This window comes from Diachasma alloeum, unplaced genomic scaffold (genome assembly GCF_001412515.2).
Source record: "Diachasma alloeum isolate Michigan unplaced genomic scaffold, Dall2.0 Dall_scaffold_00828, whole genome shotgun sequence".
Classification (NCBI taxonomy): domain Eukaryota; kingdom Metazoa; phylum Arthropoda; class Insecta; order Hymenoptera; family Braconidae; genus Diachasma; species Diachasma alloeum.
This window is the reverse complement of record NW_021680955.1, coordinates 71,302-95,055: the sequence shown is the minus strand read 5'-3', so window position 1 is coordinate 95,055 and position 23,754 is coordinate 71,302. Positions and strand designations below refer to the sequence as shown.

At 37.1% G+C, this 23,754-nt stretch overlaps 3 protein-coding genes across 3 annotated transcripts in view; 1 reads left to right on the top strand and 2 right to left on the bottom strand.

The window, feature by feature from the left end:
• Positions 1-1,446, top strand: part of LOC107044853 — a 14,160-nt gene extending 12,714 nt beyond the window's left edge. Inside the window, exon 3 of the mRNA XM_015266902.1 lies at positions 758-1,446. Coding sequence (XP_015122388.1) covers positions 758-952 — 195 coding nt within the window. The 3' untranslated portion in view covers positions 953-1,446. The remainder of the gene's footprint in view (positions 1-757) is intronic.
• A 2,258-nt stretch (positions 1,447-3,704) lies between these two features.
• On the bottom strand, positions 3,705-8,680 carry LOC107044842. Its single transcript, XM_015266886.1, has 3 exons — positions 8,561-8,680; positions 6,066-6,379; positions 3,705-4,230 (listed from the first exon to the last, which is right to left on the bottom strand). The coding sequence occupies exons 1-3, from the start codon at positions 8,678-8,680 to the stop codon at positions 3,705-3,707; spliced, it is 960 nt and encodes a 319-aa protein (XP_015122372.1).
• Positions 8,681-8,773: 93 nt separating this feature from the next.
• LOC107044856 lies at positions 8,774-13,207 on the bottom strand. The gene is made up of 3 exons (XM_015266905.1): positions 12,422-13,207; positions 9,876-10,321; positions 8,774-8,808 (listed from the first exon to the last, which is right to left on the bottom strand). Exons 1-2 carry the CDS (start codon positions 13,205-13,207, stop codon positions 9,896-9,898), a joined length of 1,212 nt encoding a protein of 403 aa, XP_015122391.1. The 3' UTR covers positions 8,774-8,808; positions 9,876-9,895.
• Positions 13,208-23,754: the final 10,547 nt, after the last annotated feature.

Below are 23,754 nucleotides of genomic sequence, written 5' to 3'. Positions count from 1 at the left end.
CTCCTAGACCCCACTGGACAATGTTGTCACAATTGCGCTTTTCAATTGAACACAGACATCATCTTTAGAGTCATTTGTCATATTTAAAGACTTCTGCTCGCCATTTTTCGAGCCGCTCTTTCATTTGAGCCAAAATAAACATTCATAACTTGTCTGACATCTCTGTTACAAACTCTGGTCATCAACTCTGTTTTTCAGTTGAAATTGGAATTGTTAATTTACACAATAATAGGATTGCATTGACGATTTTTTCTTAACTCGCAAAAATCTTCAAACAATTTGCTATCGATTGGTGATAAAATTTTTTGGAAATAATGAAATAGAGGGGATAACGCCTTTTTTTTCAGAGGTGATTTTCCAAAAATTTATTTAAAAAAAAGTACTAACTAGCAAATGTTTTTTATTAGCTCGCAATTTTCTTCAAAACTACTTCAATGAGGAAAAAAATAAAAATTTGGAATATCTATACGTGAGGGGCTAATTGATCGGATCTTTGGGAGTCTAGTTTTTGCGATTAAACTAACCTTCGTCCCACGCTTCGCCCTTTGGAGGGCTAATTTTTATCGAAAATTTCTTTCCGTGTAAGGGTCAGAATAAGGACGATGGGGGTTATGTAGAAGTTGGCGGAGCGAGTAGGGGACAGAGCCCTCTAGTATATCAATAAAACTTAACTCCAGTTTATTCGAACCTATTTCTTCCCTCATCTGTAAATTCGGCCTTTCATACCTCAGACTCACAACTTCACTTTGATTTTCAGGGACACTCGACAAAGACGGACAACATTAGCTTGCCTCTCAAAGGCAGATTGTTACTTTTCAATGAAGATGTCAGCGACGAGCGTATAAGAATAGTAACCACTGTGCGAGAAAATTCTAAGCGTTTTTCAGAGAGGTTATTCTCGGCAGAATTTTACATTGTTCATCCAGCCTTCTATTATAAGTATCACAACTAATGGCATAAGTAAATATGCGCAGAGGAATTTTCTTTGTAAAAAATATATCAAAAAAATATATTCAAGCTAAGAATATTGTTTATGTTGCGAACTATGTGAAATTTCATCGATAGTTGGGTAATGATTTTCAGGAGAGCGACATTGCATTCAGTAACGTGCGGTAAAACGTTTCGAGTCGAAATTCGCAACTTTTTCTTAGAAAGGTCATGAAAATCCTTGTGGTCATGAGTGTTTTACCACTTCGTTACTAAATTCTATTTTAAATGTTGCATACCTCATTATTCAGAAATTTCGATTACAAAGTCCTACAAAATTGCGCCTTTTTGGCACAGGGATGAGACTGCCATTACTAGAAAGATTTTTGCACGCTGATTCCAAATCCGCCGGCCAAATCTCATAAAATGACCTAATTTCTGAGAAAAAAATATTAAAGTTCTCAAAATGGGCCAAAATTGCCATTTTCTAAATTTAATTGAATTAGTGGGAAATTGCTCTTGTATTAAATATAGTATAGTTATGTTTGCTAATAAATTAGTAATATGCTTCTGAATGATTATTTTGCACAGTAGCATTTCCTTCTATGATGTACAATTGTTTATTTCATTTGTTTATTTCATTTTATTATAATTTCTTGGTATTTTTGATAAAATTTATGGGGTTTTCTGTGAAATTTTTACAGAAATACGGGGAAAAATTCACGTTTTCCCCAATAAAATTTCCAGTGCCGGCACTGGGATTTTTTCCCGACTGTCACTTCGCGCCTCTTTTCCCGTGCTAGCACTAGAATTTTTCTAAAAAATTTCTCTCCGTGTAATTTTCTCAGATCTTCAATTTAGTTGAATGTTATCAATATCATTATTCTTACCATCCCTTTTCTTCTTCACACTAGATTAGTCCGCGCGCTCTGCGCGCGTATGTCCTACTCCATGGGGCTCAATGTATGGCAATTGTAGTGTATACTATACTATATTATATAAACTATGTATAATATACAATATATAATAGAGTACTATATGTATTATAAAATATAATGTAGATAATAGAAAAAAATTGAATAATGAACTGATAACAATAATAAGATACATTGAGTGTACGATATTGTGTTATATTACATATACCATTATATATGCCTAATGTATTATAATATAGTATAGTATAGAATATAATATAACATAGCATTATCGTAATATTTTTAATGTATGTTATCATAATTTATAAAAAATTTAATGACACAATACGCTGAATAGATTGGCTTAAAAAAACGTTACACTGGATTTTTTATTAAAGGATCCTCCACTGTAAAAAAATTGGGTGTTAAATTGAGTCCGATCGGTGTCCCAATGAGTCCACACCGGATCTTTACGGTGTCAGCGATAAAATGTTAATAGAAAAATTTTACTTTTGCATACTTGAATGAATTTGAAACATCGCATTTGAAGATACCATCAGAAAGCTCTCTTTCAGGGAAATTCATGAAAAATTCGAAATTTTCAATAATCATCATAAAAATCAAATCAACCAATATAGGCATCGTTACCATTTTTTAACTTCGACTTAATGACATTAAAACAAACATTTTAAGTTATGATTGAATTCATTTGAAGCATGATTTTCAAAAATATCTCCAAAATTCTGATTTTCAAAAAATAGAAAATTTTTGCAAATTTTCAAATAACTTAAAATAATAATTATTGCTACGGAGAAAAAAATTCCAGGAAAATTACTGTAGAAAGACGATAAAATAGGTTCATCTTTTCGGCCCTGAGAAGTCCTCTGTAGTCTATACCACCGAGTCCACGGGATTTCACGAGGGGGTGGAGGGGAAGGCATGTATGCGGAGGGTTGAAATCTGTAGCCATCGAGGAGAGAGGGTTGCAGAATATATTTTAGCCACCCTCATCTCTCCGTTTGCAGGCGGTCTTTTAATAAAAAATAGTGAACGTTGATTCTGTATTTATTGACCCCCCTGATGCCAATGAAACCCTCGGAGGTGACAGAAAAGTCGCAAAAAAAATGTTCATTTTCACGTGGGTCAAGAGTCAGGGTGAAAGTCGATTTTCGCCAAAATCGAATTTTTTCGCCAAGTGAATGTTGATTCCGTATTTATTGACCCCTCTCATGCCAAGGACACCCTCGGAGGCGCCAGAAATATCGAAATAAAAAATTTTCATTTTCGTTTGGAGCAAGGCTCAGATTTTTTAACAATTCCATTTTTTATTTAGACAACGCATGCAAGCGGAGGGACGAGGGTGGCTAGAATAGATTCTGCTACCTTCTCCCCTTGTTGGGTAAAAATTTCAAGCCTCCGCATACATGCGTCTCCCCTCCACCCTCTTGTGAAATATCGATTTTCGAGATTCTTAAAAAATTTTAATAATTGCATTTTTTAATTTCAATAACGTATGCGTAAAGAAGGATATGAACCCGGATTTAATATAGGTCCATAGAATTAAGGAGACTGGCAAGGATTTGGAAAGTCTGAATACAAGTCCTGCTAACACCTAACGAGTACTGAAATGGGACATAACCAGAGATAGAAAGCTCTTGGAAGCACTTGGGAAGAGGCTCCGCAAGACCTATCCAGTTCTGAACGGAAAGACCTAAGTAGAACTTGTCAGGTCCAATTATTGGACTCGGGTAGTTTTATCAAAAGCAAGAAATTATTCATAATAAACTATAATAATAAATGCGAATTTTTTCAGTAAAATTCAAAGTCCATTTCAATCCCCAATTTCATTCACAATTTATTGTATCAATATTTATTTACAAATTGTGAATTATCTTTGGAGCATCCGCACTTCTTCTGTCCTCCTGTGGGACCACGCATGGTCGTCCTTGAGGGTTCAAACGCCGGAGAAGGTGAACGTGGAATTTTGTCTCGAGGGAGGGATGTAGGTGCGCCGGGGCACTTTTGTCCTTGTAGAGATGGACAGCACGGCCTGAAAGGCACTTTTCCGGGTGCGTCCCAGGTCTTCGTGGGGGTTGGGGGTGGTGGAGGTGGCGAGACTGGCGACGAACAACAACTCCTTCGGGCACTCTCCCCGCCGCCGTCCTCTTTTCTAGGCTGGGGTGGACATGTACATCTTGGAGATGTTGGAGGCGGCAGGTTGGAGGGTATTTTCCTGCACTGGAATATCGGACTCTCGTCTGTCCCTTTGAAGAGGTACGGCTTTTTGTTGTCGGGAATCTGGAACTGTGTGATGATTTTTGAACCAAAGCAGGAGGTTCGGATGAAAACTGTTGCGTCGCCCACTAGTTGACCGGTTGCTGTTGATATTCTGAGGGAATTTGGATAAATTTGTTGAATAATATATCAATTACTGCTTATACATTTTTGTCATTTCGGTCGAGACGCTGCGCATCTGTGAATCGCTGCCTTACGGCCAAAATGAAGAAAAAATATTGTTCGTTACGGACCTTCACTTTTCGTCGTCCAGGGATTGGTATTAGCCCTTCCCCAAACTAGTAAAAGTGAAAATCACTATCGAACAATGTTGTCCGGGCTGTCGTTATGGGGTTTTCATACTCGTGGAGTTGGCAGGCCTCGCCTGCGGCTCAGCCCACCAACTCCCCACGAGTAAAAAAAAACCCAAAACGACAGGCCGGAAATATACTATTCTAGCTCATATGATTGCCCTCGCCTTCGGCCCGAGCTGCCAATTCATATTTTCTAGAAATTGAGTTTTTTAGCCTTATGGTAAAATCCACTCTGATGTCACTATACACGGAGAGAAATTTTTTAGGAAAATTTTTGTGCTAGCACGGAAAAAGAGGCGCAAAGTGATGGTCAGGAAAAAATTCCAGTTCTGGCACTAGAAATTTTATTGGAGAAAACGTGAATTTTTCTCCGTTAGTGAATTAGTTCTCCCCCCACTTTGAAACGACCCATACGATTGTGGTTTTCATCGTCTCCCTCCTTGAGACAAGTTTAAACTTCAATTTCAACTTAATTATGACTACTCCCCGTATGGAAAGCGGAATATATGTGAAATATATGTCCATTATACGCACATATATTTTGGCAAAAAAGGCAATACATCAGATATATGCAGAATATATGCGAGCACATATATATTACCCACATATATTCGACATTTATTTAACATATATGTAAGATATATTTTCGGCAAAAAATGCAATATGTCACATATATGTCACGTATAATTATTTGCATATATTTTTTTTCTGTTAGGGTCACAATGATGTTAACATCGCGATTTAACGCGAAGTGTGAACATTTATCAATGCGACATTTATCAGGTTACCACGATATTTCGACATTCAGCCCCCGAATTTCGAAGTAACACGGTAAAGAACTCTCCAAATTTTAGTAAAAGATAGCCTGCTTTGCGCACCACCTGTTTGAGAGAGTTCTTCAAGTAGTGCTTAAAAGAGAAGATTTACGAAATCGTTTATCCAATGGAAAATTTTATACGACTTTTGCTTCTGGCGCTTTGTTAAGGAGTTATTCATTAACAAAGCGAAAATCCACTGCTATCACCCTTTTTTGAAAATTCATATCGCCTCCCTCACTTCGGCTGGAGGAATTAAAGTGATGGCAATCGATTCGAAAAATATTCACATCTGAAAATAGGTCTTCTGAGCTTATTCTTTTGAATTCGGTCGTGACACTTTACGCCAGAAAAAAAAATCAAAAACTGTGGAGCTTTATCAAAGATCGTCGAATTTTCCGGAAGATTAATCTACAAATCCTCATCTCCAGAATTTTTTTAAACTTTCCGTGATTTTTAGAAAAAATGAATAACTGAAAATTTTCCAAGTGATTCTCGAATTTTTCAGAAAATCCTGGACCTGTTTAAGGCAATGTAACGTTCGAGAAAATTCCGTTATTTGTAGAGAAAACGCATGTCTACAATTATATGAAGTGTAATTATGTTTATAAATTTAGATAGTAAATCAACCCTCAGGAAAAAAGTATCTTCAAAAATTTTTACATATTCTAAATAGAATTTGTAATTCAGCATATGTAATTTTCTGTATGAAATAAAATATTGTCATATCCAACAATAAAAAAAATCCACGCGAAATCTCAATTTGATCATGTACCAGGAGAAATAATTAAATTTAGAACAATATTTTGATGGAAATTTACTTGAAAGTATCTTTCATGGATTTACAAGGATTTCCACTCTTGAAGACTTGTTTATTCAGCAACGAATTTATCAAATCCTTCACTTCAATTATTGCACTCCCAATCAGCATTACATCTGGAAGAACCCCAGGAGGAAGTTTTTTGTACACAGACATTGTGATTGGGAAGGAGTGTAATTCTTTCTCAAGAATTATGGTGGGAAGTGCAAAGAGGCAGGATTTCCCTTTTCTGAAGACTTGGGCTTCTTCCAAGCACGCGCAGTTGGAGGCCGCAGGGTCATCTTGGTGAATTGTTATTAGTGGAAGATTCAATATCTGTAAACGAGGAAAATCGTTTGTTTCTTGGTGACTAATATTACATTTACTGAGGATATGATGGAGAGTTTAATTTTAGAAATTTAGGAGGAATGGTTAATTCACCACGATGAAGGAAGAATTTTGAAAACGTTGAAATAGATATTCGACAAATAAAGTGATGATTTGTTTTCCTATCAGCCCTCGCATCCTCACGTAGAGTGTAAGGAGCACTCCAAACGTCATTGCAATACTTTTTTTTGGTACTTTGAGATTGGTAGGAATGAAAATTATTGGACGAATATCATTTTCCTGTGCGTAAAATGAAATTTTACGCACGCTCCGCGTGCGCAAACTCCCACTTTTCCACAAATTGTGATGTAAAATAGGATTCGACACTCGTGAGAAAAGTGTTCTTTGACCCGTGGGAGCAAAGGCAAAAAAAAATGGCAAAATATACTACTTTATTATGTTTATTCTCCATAAAATAAATGTCATTGAAAAATTTGTGCAAGAAAAAAATGGCGGAAGGCCCTCGAGCGATGGCCTATTGTAAAAGGTTTATTTTTTGTGTATTTTTCTTACGATAAATTTCGTTAAAAATTTTAAAAACATCAAGAAAAAAAAAATTTCTTGAGAAATTTAATTCAGTTTTCAACAGAAATCATTGACGTAGAGCCTCTAAAATCACTCCTTCTCAACATAAATCAATGATCACCAAATCATGTTTTATTCGAAATCGTTTTATCACTTCATTAAGGGAACGTGAAATCTCAAAGGCTTCGTTGGTGTAGGAGACGTATCTAGCGATTTTGAATATGTTATGGAATGTCTTGAAAAGTGCGCTCAAGCTACGCTTTACGCACTCGAAGTTCACTTTATACACGCACTTGTGCACAAAAACAGTCACTTTATCCCCACTACCGTTCCGAACAGTGAACTCGGCAGATATCACAAAAAATAGGATGTGTTACACCTGCGTGCGAGAAAGTGAAACTTTACGCGCTAGTACACGGAGAGGTATTTCTGGTAAAATTTCTGGGGCTTTCCGTGAAATTTTCATAAAAATACGGGGAAAAATTTACGTTTTTCCCAATAAAATTTCCAGTGCCGGCCCTGGAATTTTTTCCTGGCCGTCACTTTGCGCCTTTTTTCCCGTGCTAGCACTAGAATTTTTCTAAAAAATTTCTCTCCGTATAACACAATATACTATTTTTGACCCGAGGGAGCAATGTAGCACTCGCCAAAGGCGAGTGCTAACCTCCCATGGGTCAAACAACACAATGTATTATCACAATGTATAGAAAGTGGGATTTCGCGCAAGCGGAGTGCGTAAAATTCGACTTTACGCACAACTGAGGACAACATAGTTTTTCATTTTTAACGTCCAAGGTAAAAAACTATATAACAACCCCGATCCGATTGACATTTTATTTTTCAAAATGTTCATTAGAGTCCGAAGAACAAAACCATGTATCCGTTTCGCGATCCATCGAATAGATCATGGAAAAATTGAAGAAGAAAATTTCATTTTGTTTATTACTTTTGCATTGATTTACTAATTTTTCATTTTTTTCCAATTTTTTCATGATCTGTTCAATGGATTGTAAAATGGACGCATATGTTTCTTCTTTAAAGACGAACGAACGTTTTGGAAACAAAAAAACTGTTAATCGAATGAAAAATGAGGCGTCCGGACAAATTTAAAGTTAAACATAAAAACGACGGTTTTCGTTAATTTACGGGGCAAAATCAATTGGATTTCGTATATTCAAATGCTACCAACAAGTCCCGAGGTCTCCTCTTAATGAATATAGGGGAGAGTGGGGTAAAATGGACACTTTAAACATTTTTTAAATTATTCATAACTCAGAAACAAATTTATCAATTGGGCTCAGTTTAGGCTCGTCACAAAGGAAAATAATTGTTCTTTGTATTGAAAAAAAATTATTAAATTTTATCAACATTTCAGCCCCTCATTAACATTTTAAAAAAGTCGAAAGTGTCCGCTTTACCCCAACCTCCCCTACTGAATGTAGGATATTATCGTTCATTGCCAAGGTCAGGCTCACGGTCGAACATAAAAGCCGATATGATATCACACCTTCGGATCTGATTATTTGATTACAGCTTACGTCTGATAAAACTGAATCAAGTTCATGTTTACATAAAAAACATTCATTGTCACAAGACAAAGGTTACCTGAAACGAGACGCAGGTTAAGGCGGGTAAAATCTCGTCATGCATGGCACGAATCCCCGGAACGTTGACACGATCCACCAGAAATTCAATCAGAAAGAGCTGCTGTTCGTCTCCCGCCATTTCTACTTTTTTCACTATTTTCATTCAAATAATCACGTGAACTTTACATATTCCTTGTAAATTTGGATCGAAAGTGTCATCATATCAAACGTGTCAGATAACAAATAAACATCGCAAAGGTTTCCGACCTAAAAATAATAATGAAGGCAACCAAGAATATCAACTTCAAGTGAGGGGCTAGGGTAAACTGCCCAGTAGATGGACGCCTAAGGAAACCGCCCAGTAGATGGACGTTTGTTTTTTAGCAATTGAAAAAAAATCGTCACTCAGGGGTTAAGAATCACAACAGTTAGTGAAAATTCAAAGCAACAATTCACATTTCAGTATGTTTTTGCGTAATTTCCTATCCAAAAGTAGCTCGTCCATCTATAGGACAGTGTCCATCTAGTGAGTAGCTTACCCTACTCACTTTCGAAATCATCTTCGAAATCACGTGAAATCGCCGGAAATCAATGAAATCACCGAAATCAGTGGCGCACTGGCGCAGTACGAACCATGCAAGTAATTCGTGATTTTGAAATTGACAGGCCTGCCAACGACGATAATAAAATGCTGATGTACTCACTGCCATATGCGGAGAGAAATATTCAATAAAAATTACGTATCTTTTCGTAATTCCGGAGCGCAATGTGATTGTAGGAAATTTTACGGAACTGACACGTAATTTTTACTTGAAATCACGGAATTTTTCCCGAATGCTCTGTAATTTTTAACTGAATCTCCTGTGAAAAATTACGATACCGTCAATTAAATTTGCTGAGTCGATTCCGTAATCGGTGAGCGAACTGTGAGTTCCGTACTTTCTACTGAAAATTTCTCTCCGTGTAGTAAGATTGTAAAATGGACCGCTTTTCATCGTCATTAGCTCAAGATTGGCGGAGTGGAATCAAATGAATTCGTTATTATTTGGCAGTTATTGTCAGTTTTGATTTTCATAATTTGACACAACTCGTTTTGTCCCACCTCTATTATTTATCAACTTTATTTTTCTGAAATCACGGATTTGGAATTAATGAAATCAGTCGAAATCATGAAATCATTTTTTTCGAATTCACTGAAATCATCGCTAAAATCACCCGAAATCGACTTCATTTCGAAATCATGGTGTTACTTAATTATGGAGTGAGTACCCCTCGACTTCAAGTATTCGATGGAAAATTGCAAATGAAGAATCGACTTAAAAGACAATTTCAACCTTTTTTGCTCCAAATTTCCTCATTTCTTCTTCTTGCCCTTGCCCTTGCCCTTTGCCTTTCCCTTCTTCTTAACTTCTTTAGTCTCCACTTCCGTTTGAGCCTCTCTCGTCTCATATCGAATTGGTGGGCGTCTCTCCGGGCCTTTCGGAGTTCTCATCTCTAACTGGAGATCGGATTTCTCGTTAGCCCCCACTAATCCCTTTTTTCCAATCCTGAGGACAAACACATCGTGCTCAGGATCAGGTTCAGATGACTCAGACTCCACAGTGACCGTTGGTTTCTTCTGCCCATCGTAATCAAGTAGTCCAGAGACCTTGAGAACAACCGCTTTCCCACAGGGCATGGGACTCCCCCTGCTCGAAGTTATCATTCCTTTGGGCTCCATCCTCAATGCTTTTGAGGGGTCCTGATTTTCAGATCCTTGTCGGTAACATTTTTCAGTCGCCTAGAAGTATTTCACATTCGTGTGTATTTCCACAGCAAAAAAAGATTTAGTTTTGAGGAATACATCCCAAATATTTAGGGCTTTTTGGCATTCACTACACGGAGAGAAATATTCAATAACAATTACGTATCTTTTCCGTAATTCCGGAGCGAAATGTGGTTGTAGGAAATTTTGCGAAACTGTCACGGAATTTTTCCGGAGCGTTCCGTAATTTTTATCTGAATCTCTTGTGAAAAATTACGATACTGTCACTTAAATTTTCTGAGTCGATTCCGTAATCGGTGAGTGAAGTGAGAGTTCCGTAATTTTTAATGAACATTTCTCTCCGTGTAGAATTACTCTGGACATTAGTAATAAAATCGTTTTAAGAGGAGACTACTATGAGTTTTAAAGTCGCGGGCTATTGGAATGAGATTTCTCGTATACATTGAAGATCGATTATATATATTTGAAAAAATGGGTGCAATAACAATTATGAATGAGTTTTTTCAAATTCAGCTCCTACACAGCTAATTTCGTTCTTTTTTAAATAAAAAATTGCGCCATTTATTCAAAATAGCCCGAAAAATGTTTCTGAAAGAATCAAGAATAAATTTAAAATATTTGAAGAATCATTTTTTTACCTAATTTACTGTCTGTTAAAAGCCAAAAGTACCGCTAAAGACAGTGAACCATCAAAAACATCAAAACAATCAAAACCTAAATCATCTAATCTGTGAAAAAATCGAGAAAAGGGAACAATCTTGTCGTACAAGAAATTGCGGAAGATAGTGATGTGAAATGTCTCTTCTGTAATAAATTATATTCAGAGTCAAATGAAGATTGGACAAAATGAGAGAAATGTCCAGATTGGGCACATGAGTCATGTGCTGCTATCGACTGTGATCGTGATGATAATTATACTTGTGATTATTGTGAATAATTTCTTTGCATTCAGACTAATTAATTTTATGAATATTCTCCCCAAAGATTTCTCAAATTTTTCTAGCGCAAAAATTCTCAAGTAGTTTTCGATTAAAATTACTTCCTTATTACATTATATTCATCTGATAAAATTTTTCATCTCCGATTTTTATTCTTTGCTTTTTTTCTGCATTCTATCAAAATGTGAGGATAGAAATTGAATTGATAGGTATTCTTCCATTATTTGAAAATATATATCAATTTTAAAACTTTCCAGAGACATTGAAAAATCGAAATTTTCATTTTCTTGCTATCACGTATCTGTTTTTTTTTCACATCCTTCCATTGAAATTAAATCATAGAGAACATATTGATATTTTTTCGTCATCTAAAAAAAAATCAGTTTGGAAATTTGTCAGAAAATTGAAAAATCGCTTTTTTTATTTTCTTGCTGACCATCTCTCCCTGCATTTTTCTCATTTCCTCTCAATGAAATCAGATCATGAAAACGAAAAAGTTCATTTTCATGATCTCATTTCATTGAGAGGAATTATTATATTATACTGATATTATTTAGCATAAATATCTCTTCATTTAAAAAGAGAAAACCTGATCCCACAATTTGTATACTACAATGGGAATAGAATCTAATAAATTTAATTTAATCTAACCAAGAAGAAAAATTGGAAAGAAAACAATAAAATAAATTAATATAACATAATATAATCCAGCGACGGACGCGAATAAAGGGCTCCATATAATGATAAAGACACTAGCGCCCGTTCGCTAGTGTCTTCATCATCATATAAAATATTATCGTTAAAGGAAATCGAACGACCAGTGGACAGAGAACAGAACTTACCCATTAACTTGTCCACGATTGAACGAAAATCATAAACTGATTTCGACAAGTGTTAACAGTTGATGCTCAAATAAAATCATTATTATGAAACTTTCAAAAGTTTTGAAGAAAAGGAAAGTATCGCATTGGGAAATTTTTGAGATACCCCATCATGCCCCGGCTCCCCATAAACACAATTTTTAGATACGAAATAAATATCATCATTCACGATTCCACATGAAATACCCTAACAGAACTGAGCAATAAAGAAATGAGGGTCGAGTGTTGACCAGAAAGAAAACTCGTTATTTCCCTCGAGTAAAAATATCCAATTTAACCACCTGCAATGAACCGACATTGATCCTCGCAGAATCCGGTTGTCCACACGGCATGCACCAAGTCTTCTTCGGTAAACAGACCCCACACTCTCCAGCATCGTCCTCCGACTCTTCGCAGACATTCATCTCACTCGGATTAATGATCCTACATTTGTAGGAAAGGGTCTTGTCATCACGTTCGTCTCCCCTGAAGACGAATGACGTTGCTGTCTCTTCAGGCGGGGAGTCGAACTCAGTGACAATAGACTGGCCAAACCCAGAGATTCTGACTAGGACTGAAACCGTCCCCGAGGGTTCCTCTTCGTAGAACAATTCCACAGGCCCTTCGTATGACTTCGGCGGAGGGACATCCCTGTGCCAGCACTGGAGAATCTCCTTTCGGAGTCCGGCAAACTCCGCCGACATGTCCAGCTCTCCTGTGCCCACCAGAATGTCCGGGCGAATCTCTTCGGGCATCTTCTTCTGGACTTTCAGGCTTATCTTGAGTTCAGTTGATATTGTTGTCACCAGTTTCTCGGGGATCGCGAAGAGGATTGATCTACCCGAGAAGAAGCTCTCGGAGTCCCCCGGGATGCCGGAGAGGGGCTCGAACATGGGATCCACTGGGGTTATCTCGATCGAGTCGTCCTGCAGGTTCAGGAAATTCAGAGTTACCGTTGTTGGGACGTAAAACATCTCGTTAAACCTCCCCAGTCTCTCGCTGTCGATCCTGTGGATGAAGAACTCCAGGAGGAAGAGGTATTGCTCTCTCCGGGGGGGAGTCGGATCGGGAGGCTGAGTCTGCTGAGATGGTGAGGACTCCATGGCGATCTTTCTTGAAGACACTCTCTGATTTTGGAGCGGACGGGGAATGGGGGGGGTTAGATCACTTGGGGATTTTTGGGGATCTTTATCGATCCTCCATCGGGTCTAGAGCGTAAACATAACCAAGGTTTGCTGACATTTTTAGTTTCAAATGTTTTAGTATAATGGGTGAGCGGTGATGGGAATGAGGCGGTGGGAGTGCAGAGGTCGGCAGATTTTTGTGGAAGACGTATTTATTCGGCATTTGGCTGACGTCTGGGGTCTTATGTTACAACAATTTTTGTTGACTCTTCGTAAATAATACTTCAGGGTAGTACTGACGAGGATTTATTGCGTTTCGGGAGAAGAAATGCGCGTTTTTGGAAATTTACTATTCATTTCTAAAAATGTTGTTCACGATCTGTCGTCATTCTAAATTCATAAATTTTTGTGGAAAATGACGCGCAGTCTACATGTGGGGAAAAGTTGGATACAAAAAAATTAGATAATCGCGGCAGATTTTCCTCAACGAAAGGTAACACCCTGGTAAAACAGTTCGATTATTTCCGACTGGGTGATAAAAAATGAATCGGCGTTGTCTGAATTTTTTTTTTTTTCAGATTTTCAAAGCTTCAGATTTTTGGTTTTTCCAGGGGGAAAGCCGACTTTCGCCAAAATCGAATTTTTTAGCCGTGTCAACGTTGATTCCAACTATTTAAGCGACGGGCTATTCAGAACTCACAAAAGTATGTAGAAAAAGTGAAAACTGAAAAAAAAATTTTCACCGGGGGCCAAAGTGTCAGATCTGGGATTTTTTCAGGGAGAAAGTCGGTCAAAGGGTCACGAGGGCCAAAGTATGAGATCTTGGATTTTTCCAGGGGGAAAGTCGACTTTCGCCAAAATTGAATTTTTTAGCCGGGTGAACGTTGATTCCATCTATTTCAGCGACGGGCTATTCAGAACTCTCAAAAGTATGTGGAAAAAGTGAAAACTGAACAAGTTTTTTCATCACGCTGTGACGAAAAGTGAACTTTTCGGCACGCGGAGCGTGCCTAAAAGTCCAATTTCCGCCACATTGTGATGAAAAATATTGTTCGTAACTCGTGAAAAAATATTTTTTTACTCGTTACGAAATATACTATTTCATCACAATGTGACGAAAAGTGAACTTTTCGCCACGCTCCGCGTGCCTAAAAGTCCACTTTCCGGCACATTGTGATGAAAAATATTGTTCGTAACTCGTGAAAAACGTGTTTGAAATTTTTTAGAAATTTCCGACATAAAACTGTTTGACAGCCTCAAACACTGCGCTCTGATTGGCAAAAATCCGAGTGAGAAAAATAATCAGTGAAAATTACGGAATTCACAATTCGCTGACCGATTACGGAATCGACTCAGAAAATTAAAGTGACGGTATCGTAATTTTTCAGAGGAGATTCAGATAAAAATTACGGAACGCTCTGGAAAAATTCCGTGACAGTTCCGTAAAATTTCCTACAACCACATTTCACTCCGGAATTACGGAAAAAATACGTAATTTTTATTGAATATTTTGTCTCTGTGTGTAATCTCATATTCGCCAGAAAAGTTACTCACGGCCTAGTGTCGAAATGTACTATTGTCTTTGGGTGTACAAAAAGCAACACTCGCACAGTCATGAATCATACCAGGGGGCTAAGACGGTCTCAGACTCAATCCGTTGAATATGATAATTCGATTGAAAGTGACCCTCAACGGTCAATTGAAGAAAAAATCGAACGAAATTGAATGTAACCAAATGTTTCACAATGTGTATCACGAGTTGACTCAATGATTAATAGACCGGCTACGAAAATTCTTTCAGTGGTATAGCATTAATTATAGCAATAATTGACCCGACGCCATCGAAGAATTCACCCTTTCCCCGGCCCCTCATCGCTTACAGTAATTCCGTTCCCGCTCCCTCAAATAAACCAAGAAATTTCGCCCAATTATCTTGATAATGTCTCAATCATTTTTCACGTAAAAATTCAGTGGCTTTCAGAAGTGGAAATTATCATTTTTTCTTTACTCTGGCTCAGTACACTGGTAATATTGAATTATTGAGTCATTTTTTGTCTGAGAAACTGAACGAAGTAAATAGCGGAGTCATAAAATTTTAGTACTTCATTCGACAGTCGTTCTAGATAAGTGGAACACGAATGATCTTAATTTTTGGTCACTCCCGTTCTTGGCGACTAATCTCTGTGGACATAGGACGGAAAATTGAGGGGATAGACTTCAAGGCTATCTTTAAAGGCAGCACGTGGCCTCAGTCCACGTGTATGAGCTTTATGAGAATTAATTCCCCGAAAACTCAATGATAATTGAGAGGCACAAGCAAGACTTTTCGCATCGTGTTGAATGTGAAACTATTTCCACAGGAAGAAAAAAATATCACAGCAATTACTGCACTTACTTGGTAAAATGGCCTCATTTAAAGTAGCTCTACCCTTACGATAAATTCAAAGACTATTAAAAACTTTAAAGCATTTTCAGAAAATTAAATGAGATTTGGAATAATATTTTTTTATGAATTCAACTCTAGTCTGGTCACCATCCGCGATCCTGTGAGTCGCGTCCCCTCCGCGGGGATTCGCCTCCGTGTTATTTAGACTCCAGCGTTGCCGAATTCACCCTTGAGTGCCCGGGCGCGTTTCGCGAGTTTCCGGCAACATCGCGTAACGGGCTATTTTATTTAACCCCTCAAGGACGGGGTCCACATACGTATATGGACCCAAGCAAAAACGCATAATTATGTTCAAAACTGAATAATTCCAAAACTGTGACAGATAATCCAATTCCGCTAACATTATTCGATAGCTGGATAGTGTAGCTTCAATTTCTAATGCGTTTTATAATTTTTCATGCATCAGAATTTATCGAATCTCAGTAATATTAAGCGCACGTTAGGTTTCGTAACAGAAAGGCCCCGTACGCGAGGGATCAACATGATAAAAATACAGTAGACTCTCGCTAGATGCACACCCGCTAGTTGCTCATCTTCCCCTAATGTCCTTCTCGGACGCTTGAGCGTTGATCCCCAGTCTCGGCCGCCTTATCGCTTTCTTTTGTCCTTTGTACGTAAACAGAGACGTCCAAATAATTTTATTTCTGAATAATTAATTTAGATTCGCGGCTTAAAGTTTTTATCAACATGAGAACATAACTCTGTCTATCAGTCGAAAGAAAACAGGAATTTACAGTCCTTGCAGTTCTGGATAAACTTCTTTAACCCTCTAAGGTGAAAAGTGTAGTAAAGCGTAGTGGGGCGCTCTCGGAATTTTTCTGGGAATTTTCCTCATCCAAATGTCAGCCAATAGAATTGTACTATTCGACTGATATTTCATATAGTCAACACGGTATTCAGCTGATAATTTTTGATAATTCAACTGGTAATTTTTCATGTTGACTATATTTGTGGAAAACAAAAGATTCCGTGGTCGAGTGAACCCCTGGTTGGAACTGTCAGATGGATTTGGATCAGAGACAAATCTCATGGTGCAATTCTTTTGGCCGACATTTGGATGGGAAAATTCCCTCCCGAATACTACTCGAGCTTCAAAATTAATCGAGTAATTCCCTCAAGGTTCCCTGCACACAAACGAAGTCGTCAAGTTTTTCAGGAAAAATGTTTTAACCTGAAACACTTGACTCCTTCGTTTGTTTACAACGAACCTATCGGGAATTGAACGATAATTTTGAAGCTCACGTGGTATTACTTGCGGTAATTTGTATTGAATTTTTCTCTCCGTGTACCCCGCGAAATTGTAATTCAAGGTAAATTTTTCCGTCATTGCGGTGCACTGTTAGAAATTTTCTGATTCCACGTAAAATATGGTAGTAATTCTCATGAGAGTGACATTGAATCTGATTTAAGGGAAAACTGGTTATGAAATTTCAAGTTTTAGGGAGAATTCAAGGGAATTCCTGAGTTTTTAGTTACAGTGAGACACAAGTTTCACAACATGATTGAATTTTCCAAGGAACATGAATATTCAGAAACGAAATGACATGAATTATTTTGCAATAAGTTTATCGCGAGAATATGTGAATAGACAACTTGAGTGTTTGGGTGGTGACTAGGCGTGTTATTATGTTAAACGCACAGTGCACGGTGCTCCAGGAATTTCTGGAGGTTTTTGCATAGTAATGGGAAAACTGGGTGAGGTCTCTTGCTACTTAGTTGATTGGATAAAATTACTCATTATCTTCGGTAATAAATCGCGACAAAACTCGGGGAAATTGCGTAATGATGTTTCGTAATAATAATCAACTAGAGATGAATAACACAAAACGAGTTGAATAGTTAATACTCACTAAGTGGGTACTTGTCTAGGAAACGAGCAAATGTGCTTCAAAGTATCAAAAGACCTCTCTTGTCGGGGAGATAATTTCTCACGTGGTCGGTCGTCTCATAATTTTTACTAATTTCGTTCATTACGAAGATTAAAAAATTTTATGATAAAAAATTAAGTGATTATCCGTTTACGAAAGGCCTGTTTTGTGAGAAAATATGTTGAGAAATTTCTTGAAACGTTTCATGAAATGAGTTATTAAACCTTGTGCGGAATATTGCCGGAATAATTGTTCCGCAAAAATCCGGCAAAAATCACTACATACTTTCGTCATATAAAAAAAAGTTTATCTCAAACTAATTAAGGTTCTTCGATTTGTATTGAAACTTGAAAATAATTTTTAATTCTTAATTATTATTAAACGATTAATTATAAATTTCTGAATTTGATTGAGGATTAATTTAAGGAAAATTTAGAAATTGTACCATTTAGTTAGCTAATTTTCTATGCAATGAAAGAATTTTAATTCTGCATTATGATTTTGCCTATCTCTGTTGCGCAAATGATGGCCTGACAATCATCTAAAACATTTGACGTCAAAAAGTGGAAGGACTTTTTCTGTTACCGACAAAGTTTCTCAGCGCAGAAGGCTTTCGACCATAATTCTAAACTAAAAAACATCGAATTAGTTTACAATAACAGAACCATAGATTACGGAAATTTTACACAAACTTGGATATCACAAATTTCGTTCAATGTGATGTACGGAAAGCTCAATTTAAGCAGCGGCTTCATTCAAGAAAACAACATTCAATTTATTCCTCAATGTAATCATCTCCTAGGTACGAATTTTTGATCAATTCATGCAAGTAGAAAATTTCTCGACTGGAGATTATATTAGGTTTAAAAAAAAGAACTTTTCCATTTTTGTGATGAGTACATGTGACTTGACGCCAAGGACTGTTTTATTCGATTCAAATAAATGTATCTCAAGAAGAAATAATTAATATTCGCCGTAAGGTCTTATTTATTTAAAATTGGTTCAAGTGTATAATACTTGTTTCAAGAAAGAAACATCTCAATAAAATAGTATATGGGACATTCCATGCCGAATCGGCCACCATGGTAATTACTGAGTCCCATTTTGAAATTGTGTGGAAAAAATGTGTATTCTGATCGACATTCAGAAAATGAACAAATTCATTGATTTTCGAATGGCCCTTAGCCAAAAATTTAATTTGAAAATTTAAAAAATCGAAAAATGTGTTATTAAATGTTCCTGCGATACTGGAGTATTTTTATTCGAAAAGTACTTGGAAAACCACGAGAAATCGTTCTTTACTTAATGAAATCCGCTTAGTCGTTTGCACGATGGGTTTTAAAAAAATTGAGCTATTTTTACGAATCTTGAGCAAACTAGTGATGCTAAGATCATGAAAATTTACACAAATTCTTTATTTCTATAGTACTTAATGTTGAATGTGCCAATTACAATTTTTGAAGTACAAAAAAATTAAAGTGGCTGAGTTGACATGGAATGTCCCATATTTCGTTACTAGTGCGAAAAAAGTTTTTTGGCTCGTGGAAGGTTTATAGCACGAGCCGAAGGCGCGTGATGTAATCCCACGAGCCAAAAAACACTTGTCCCACGAGTATCGAACGATATTTTTTATCACAATGTGTGGAAAAGGGACGCTTCGCGTGCCTAAAAAGGCACTTTTTCGCACAGCGTGATGAAAATAATTTTTTCTATCAGTGTAGCTTCGTTGCGTAGAAACGAGAGGGATGAGTTCAGTGTAGCGATCAGTGTAGTGAAACGAAAAACTGATGTAAGTCGATTTTTTTTTAGAAAATTGAATTTTTATCTCAATTGACTCCAAAAACGATCACAAGTTTTTTGGACCTCCCCAAAGAAGTTCTACTTTCGATTTGAACCAATTTTGTCTTTCTGCTACTGAAATAATTGAATGATTACCATAACGTTTTATTTCACTCATCATTTTGACGCGCAAATTGGAGAATGTTGTGACGATTAAAACATAACAAAAATATAAGATGGTCAACAATCCAACGCAATTCGAATACTTGAAGTACTCCAGCAAAAACATTTCAACTTTTGAAAATAATAATAAAAAAATTGTGAAAAATGGTATGAAAACCATCGCTGATTGCATGATCTTTCTTCTCCGCTCCATTCTTCGTTCCAAAAATACACAAAAGAATGTGAAAAAATCTGACGAAACTTGGAGATAAGACGAATAGGAGAGAAGAATCTTTCACCTCCATGCGTCAATAGTGCACGTGTTCTGTAAATAGAAAAGTCGGAAATCTTGTCGGTCTGTAAAAATATCCGGAACATCCAAGTTGCGGTGAGTATGAATAGAAATGATTGTGAAAATTACAGTTGGTAGCGTCGAAAGAAAGCGAAAAGGTAACGAGATGGATAAATAGAGAGCAAATGAGGGGAAATTGCACTACTGGGCGCCAGTGGGACTCATCGCTTATCGATTCCCGTCGGCGCGTCAGGTATATATTTTCGTCGGCCTGTGACTGCGTTACTTGCACTCCGCTCTTTTCGATACCTGGCGTAGATAAAGGGTTCGCCCGCAGTAGACTTCTTAGAACCCATGAAAACTCAAAAAAATCGTACCTTATTTTAAGGGATCTCCTCAGTAATTGTTGCCATAAAACGACAATGTGCAGAAAACTGAATATTATGCATGAAAAAAATTTAAAGAAAAACCTAGCGCTTTCTCTAAAAAAATTGTATTGAGTTTTTATTGGAAATTGATAAGAATTCTCTTGAAGTTTTATTATAATTCTATTTCCCATTCTAGATTTCCCATTTCCCATAAGGGTAAAAAAATTCCGATATTTCCGTATTTCGTATCAGTGACAGTAATTACTGAGACGATTTCGTCATTAACACATTGCAATAATGAAACAACTCATGATGTTTATGCCAGGCAGATGTTTTACATTGGTAAAATGTTGTTACTAACCCAAACAATATTCTACGAGCAATGTCAAAGATCCTAGTGATTATCAAATAAGTACAAAATCCATCTCATGACTCCAATAATATTGTGGTAAACTCAAGTGCCGAGATTGGAGATGACATGCTCCGCTACGCGATAACAATTTATTGCACCAATGTTATTATTCTCCATTGGACATAGAACGAATCAATTCGGAGGGAAGTAAACGAGCTGTTCGCTGGGTTGATCACATGTTCATTTTCAATTAATTAATTTAAGAGTTGATTACAGTCGACTCCCATTATAGTCCCGTTGTTGTTGCTGTTGTTAATCTTTACTGATCATATCCCTTATTATAGACGCGTTTCCCCGCATCGTAAGGATGTTAATCCAAAATCGGAAGTACTTGAAAAAAAAAAAATTTTTTTTTACCGAGAGATGAAGATATTCCCTTCACTTTGATACAAATTTGAATCCACCAACCCATGTTCATTATTTAGAAATGAAATAGACAAAATGCACCAAATGCATGCGCTAACATGCGCTTATGTGGGATAGAATCATTCAAATATTTCCTCTTTTTGCCCGGGTACCCCAGATTTTTCTCTGGCCACTGGATTCAGTATGATTTTACAGATTACCTTCTATATTTATTCCTATTTTTAGAATCTTCTAGTAGGTGAATTATCAATGCGAACATAAATTCCATAAGAGCCCGTGTACAAGGAAATATTAGTTTATTAATTTCTGTCGAGACTATTGCGATTAATTTTTTTTAACGTTAGAAAAGTTAGTTTTATATGTTCCGCTGTCAGACGAAAAAATTACAGAATTTTCCTTGACTATTAAAAATAACACATTTACCGACAATTTACCGACACTGGCTAAACATCCTTAAATTTTCGTCGGTCGAGCATTTCCCCCATCACTGTGTCACCTACGCGGCCCCAAATGTAAACACCCCAGTGTCGAAGGTTTCTGGCCTTCGACTCGGACGCCAACTCTACTAATTGAGTAGCACGTGAAATATACTATATTGAGTAGCACGTGAAATTTTCCTGTTCTTATAAGAAATTTTCACGGTAATCCCCCGAATCTTTATCAGAAATGCGTAGAAATTTGAGCTTAACCCTAGATTGGTCACCCTATGAGTAAAACCCCACCACGCGTCGTTTTTTTTCAATTACAACAGACTGGGTAATCGAAACAAATTTTAAAAATTTTACTTTGCCAATTGAGGTGTCTAAAAAATTATAGTAGTTTTTAGAACAACATATTTCCCAAATTCCTAAAGAAAACAAATTATTTCAGACAGATGAATTATTTTCTCCCATGTTAAGGTACTTCCTCAGTGAGTTATACGTGGTGAAAATTCGCAATGAAATGAAGACCTAAAATTTGGATCATATGTTGTCGAGCACATGTGAAAACGATTCCCAAAATTTCAAGTATTTCTTCCACGCAAATTTTTGAGATATGCATCGACAAAAACTTAAAAAAGACGAAAATTGAATGTTTGACGATGGATATCTCAAAAATTCGCGTGGGAAAAATACTTGAAATTTTGGGAGTCGTTTTTACATGTCCTCAACAACATATGATCCAAAATTTAGGTCTTCAGTTCATTGCGAAATTTTCAACAAGTATAACTCACTGAGGAAGTACCTTAAATTAAATTTCCCAAGACGCAACGTTGCCGGAAACTCGCTAAACGCGCCCCAGCAGTGTAGAGTGAATACGGCAACGCTAAAGCATAAATAACACGGCGGGGAATCCCCGAGGAGATGAACAAAGTCGCAGGGTCGCGTTTGGTGACCAGACTAGGGTTAACAGCACTAGAATTTTTCATGGCCAGTGGATTGGAATTTTTTTCTAATACCAGTACTAGAATTTTTCTGAAGCATTTCTCTCTGTGTATCAAGAATCTTTAAAATTATGCCTAAAAATAGAGATACGTATCACAACATTAAGTATCAATTCCATAAAATCATGGATATATGCCTAAAAATTCAATTTTTGTTCTCTGTGCAGTGATATCAGTAGATCTTATGAATGCAGATGATAAAAATTAGTTGACCGTAGTTAGTGACGACCCGATGGTTTCAGCTATTTTTCAAGAGAAACATTCAGCCATAATGGGTAGAAATGACTGTCTGATTTATAATGCGCTAGCTCCGCTGGCGGCCGGTTAGGGTGCGTTTGTTAGGGGAGAGTGGGAGAGAGTGTGACCCATCACACCGAGAAGAAAAAACAGGTTTCTAGAATCAAAAAAAATTCTTTCTTCCAAGTTCTTCTTGATGGATGGGACAAAACTCAGATGATGAAACCGAATCGGTGAATTCGTTACTAAGAACGCGTGAGTTCAATGGTGTCAGGTAATTTCGTCATTAATTTTCTGAATCTTAGGAGTTTTGGCCCTTTAAAATCTCAGTTTCTACTTAAATTCCAATAGCATTGTTTAACACAAATGGATTTAATGACCAGCAATATATTATTTTTTTTATTCATATGTCTTTCCTACTACCATTACGGTTTTATAGGCTCCCATTCGTCTGCCTTGCCTCTCCCACTTCTCTCTTCTGATTTTTTTTGCGTTACCATGGGTCTCACTCTTAACTGTACCCCCCGAATCGAGGATTTGGTTCTGATTGGACGTACACAGGTCTTTCAAGATCTCTCCAGACCTAGATGGACCTGGTAAGTCCTAATCAGTTCTGCGACGTACTTTTCCAGAGACCTTTCGAATCCTCAGTTCTTGTCGGTCCTGAGAAGTCCTCCACGATGCTACCGAGAACGCGTGATTTTACGTGCGGGTGAAGGGGAAGGCATGTATGCGGAGGGTTGAAATTTGTGGCCAACGAGGATCCAGGGTTGCAGAATATATTTTAGCCACCCTCATCTCCCCGTTTGCAGGCGGTGTTTAAATAAAAAATAGTGAACGTTGATTCTGTATTTATTGATCCCCTGATGCCAATGAAATCCTCGGAGGTGACAGAAAAGGGGAACAAAAAATTTTCATTTTCACGTGGGTCAAGGGTGAAAGTCGATTTTCGCCAAAATTGAATTTTTTCGCCAAGTGCAAGTTGATTCTGTATTTTCTAACAATTCTGATGCCAATGAAACCCCCGAAAACGCGACAAAAGTCAAAATTAAATTTTTTTTTTCACCCCGAGCCAAAGAGTCAGATTTTCTGTTTTTCCAGAGGGAAAGTCGACTTTCGCCAAAACCGAATTTTTTAGTCGGGCGAGTGTTGATTCCAACTATTTAAGCGACG

Excerpts from the sequence above, each read along its gene's own strand:
- LOC107044856 (XM_015266905.1), bottom strand. The coding sequence starts at position 13,207 with ATGGAGTCCTCACCATCTCAGCAGACTCAGCCTCCCGATCCGACTCCC. Across the intron at positions 10,322-12,421 it reads CGGATTCTGCGAGGATCAAT|GCGACTGAAAAATGTTACCG; the intron begins GTCGGTTCATTG and ends AAATACTTCTAG.
- LOC107044842 (XM_015266886.1), bottom strand. The coding sequence starts at position 8,680 with ATGGCGGGAGACGAACAGCAGCTCTTTCTGATTGAATTTCTGGTGGAT. Across the intron at positions 6,380-8,560 it reads TAACCTGCGTCTCGTTTCAG|ATATTGAATCTTCCACTAAT; the intron begins GTAACCTTTGTC and ends CCTCGTTTACAG. Across the intron at positions 4,231-6,065 it reads TCCATGAAAGATACTTTCAA|AATATCAACAGCAACCGGTC; the intron begins GTAAATTTCCAT and ends AAATTCCCTCAG.